At 34.3% G+C, this 2,495-nt stretch overlaps 1 protein-coding gene across 1 annotated transcript in view; it reads left to right on the forward strand.

Annotated features, from left to right (window-relative positions):
• Window positions 1-1,877: 1,877 nt before the first annotated feature.
• Window positions 1,878-2,495, forward strand: part of LOC119833262 (2-oxo-4-hydroxy-4-carboxy-5-ureidoimidazoline decarboxylase-like) — a 4,010-nt gene continuing 3,392 nt past the window's right edge. The window contains exon 1 of the mRNA XM_038357229.1: window positions 1,878-2,061. Within this exon, the coding sequence (XP_038213157.1) occupies window positions 1,878-2,061 (184 nt within the window). The remainder of the gene's footprint in view (window positions 2,062-2,495) is intronic.

Genomic DNA, 2,495 nt, shown 5'->3' on the forward strand with positions numbered 1-2,495 from the left:
TATGTATTTTATGTGAGAGTCGAGCATGCTTCGGCACGAATTGGGCCAGCCGGCACCGGGGAAGTACCACACCCGTATAGAAAACCGCGTGAAATAATAGCATTCTATTTAGTTTCGTACGATGAGTGGAGGAGCCGAAGGCTAATTCCTTTTCCTCACCCTTCCCAGTCATCATTCCTTTCCTGATCGTTGCCCCTTAAAAGCGGGCAGCGGGCAGCGAGCTTCTGTGATGTTCATGGGCGATGATAAGCGTACAAAATTAAAACGGTCCGTTTAAAGTGGGTCAAGATCGAATGAAAAAGTCGGTAAAATAAATACATTTGTATATCTTTACAGGTGAAGCCAATAAAATCATGTAAGTACATGACCTGTGTTGTTCCTGAATAAATCGTCTAGCATTCTATATTCTCATTCTAATTCATCTATTACGTTTTCAATGATTTTGAACTCTGCTCTTGTTATTTGTGTTTGCTCTTATAAAACGCATAAAAATTTAAATCTCTTTGATACATACCTTGAATACCCAAAAAACTATAAAATAAAATGAATATTTACTATGTACATTCTTATACTTAATTATAACAACCTTTGTATCAAATACTGTGTTACAATTTGAAACACAATTAAATTGGTTTTGCATTCATATTGCGATCCGCGTGAGGCTCCCCCGCGACAATTTGTCGCGCCGCGGTCCCGGCGGGGTCGTAAGCGCCATCTCGCGTTAACACCGTGATTTATCCCTCGTTCCTGCTCAATACAAGTGACACATAAATGTCGCTTTGTTCCTCTTTATTCGGTGATTTATAAAGCGAAATGTAAATTGGACGAAAATATGGTTCCTCTTTGCTATCATGAAGTTATTTGTAGGGAAACTATGTATCGTTGTCGAATGGATGCACAAAGGTGGGTAGGAGTTAGTATTTGCTACGGAATCGTTCTTGTGTTATTTATTCTGTGTCTATAGGTACTTATATATATTGGTTATAACTTATAATATTACTAATAGACATTAGAAACGTCACAGTCGATACAGTTAAACTGATGAGTCGATTTCAAACTAATTTGATTAGAGATATTTGAAGAACCAAAATGCAGGAAGCGAAATAGAGCATAGCTTTTAGGTACGTGAAACGATTTTAAAGTTAAATGAGTGCAAGCGAATTTGCTGATTGGAACCTAGTAGTTAGATATTAGTTCAGTTACATTAAATATCCTAATTTTGACCAATAATTAATATAGCAATTTTAGAAAATTAAATATATTTTAGTATCTACGATTAATATATTGATTGTTAGGTACTATGATTTATCTACAAACTGTTCGCTGTTCGCTGAAGTTGAAGTTACAGTTTTATAAAGGCGAGAGATGTTTGAAATCGGTTCAGTAGTTTATATGTGAAACATTACAACCATACCTACTAAAATACAAATGTACCGCTAAATGTGTTGCTAATCTTATAACTTTAGAACAGCTCCACCAATTTGGCTTATATTTATTTAACGTTTTTATAAAGATTCAAGAAAGGTTCTTATAGAGAAAAAATGTAACTTACTAGGAGTGAAGCCGGGCCGGAATGCTGGTTTCAAATAAAAACGTTGGATTATATGATATCTGTGTGTAATTTTTAGAGCTTTTGCTGATTCTCGTAGTCCAAATAAATATTTCTTTAAATAGTATACAACTATAGCAAACACTAACGTTTACCCATACAAAATGCTCTATAATGTAAATACAGATAGATTAAATATTACTTACTAAGTACTTTGTAATTACATAATGGATGTGTGCTGTGTACAGTTATCATCGTGAACTAATGACCTACGAATGATCAAACGGACAACTTAAAAATCAGTGTTATTTGAAACGTGAGACTAAAAATGTCAGCTGTAACAATCTCTGGCGTAAATTCTATGGCTGATGACCAGTTTGAGTGGGTGTTTGGGAATGTCATAGAGTTGTGTGCCGACGCCGCGGTGCAAGTAAAGAAAAAACGTCCGTTCAACAACTTAGCCGACCTTTGTGCAGCGTTCCACAAATATTTGGACGATCTTAGTGTTGAAGGTGAATATTTATAACTCTGTCATAATTGTTACACGATCACACAACTAGGCGACACTGAGAAAAGATAATAGTGCGTTAAATCAGACTTGACAATTGTGTATTTGATTAATCTTTTTATTTAAAATATAAATAAATCCAGTAATTTAAATGACCAATTGAAATCATTATAAGACTTACGTTGTTTTAAAAAGTATTGACAATTAATCAAATAGGTAACTGTAAATAGACCATTTGGAATTGTTCCCTACCTACTCGGGCATTCGGGAATAATGGCCTGAAATTCACACATCAACATCATCATCAACATGTGGTTACAAAGGTTTATACAATACCTTTTTAATTAGAATCAAAATGTTATTTGAATATACTTAGTCTGGCCATAAATACTGTTACACTTAATTATAAAAAAATATTACATTTGAATTTCGAATCTG

The sequence above is a fragment of the Zerene cesonia genome, chromosome 17 (genome assembly GCF_012273895.1).
Source record: "Zerene cesonia ecotype Mississippi chromosome 17, Zerene_cesonia_1.1, whole genome shotgun sequence".
NCBI classification, from domain to species: Eukaryota; Metazoa; Arthropoda; class Insecta; order Lepidoptera; family Pieridae; genus Zerene; species Zerene cesonia.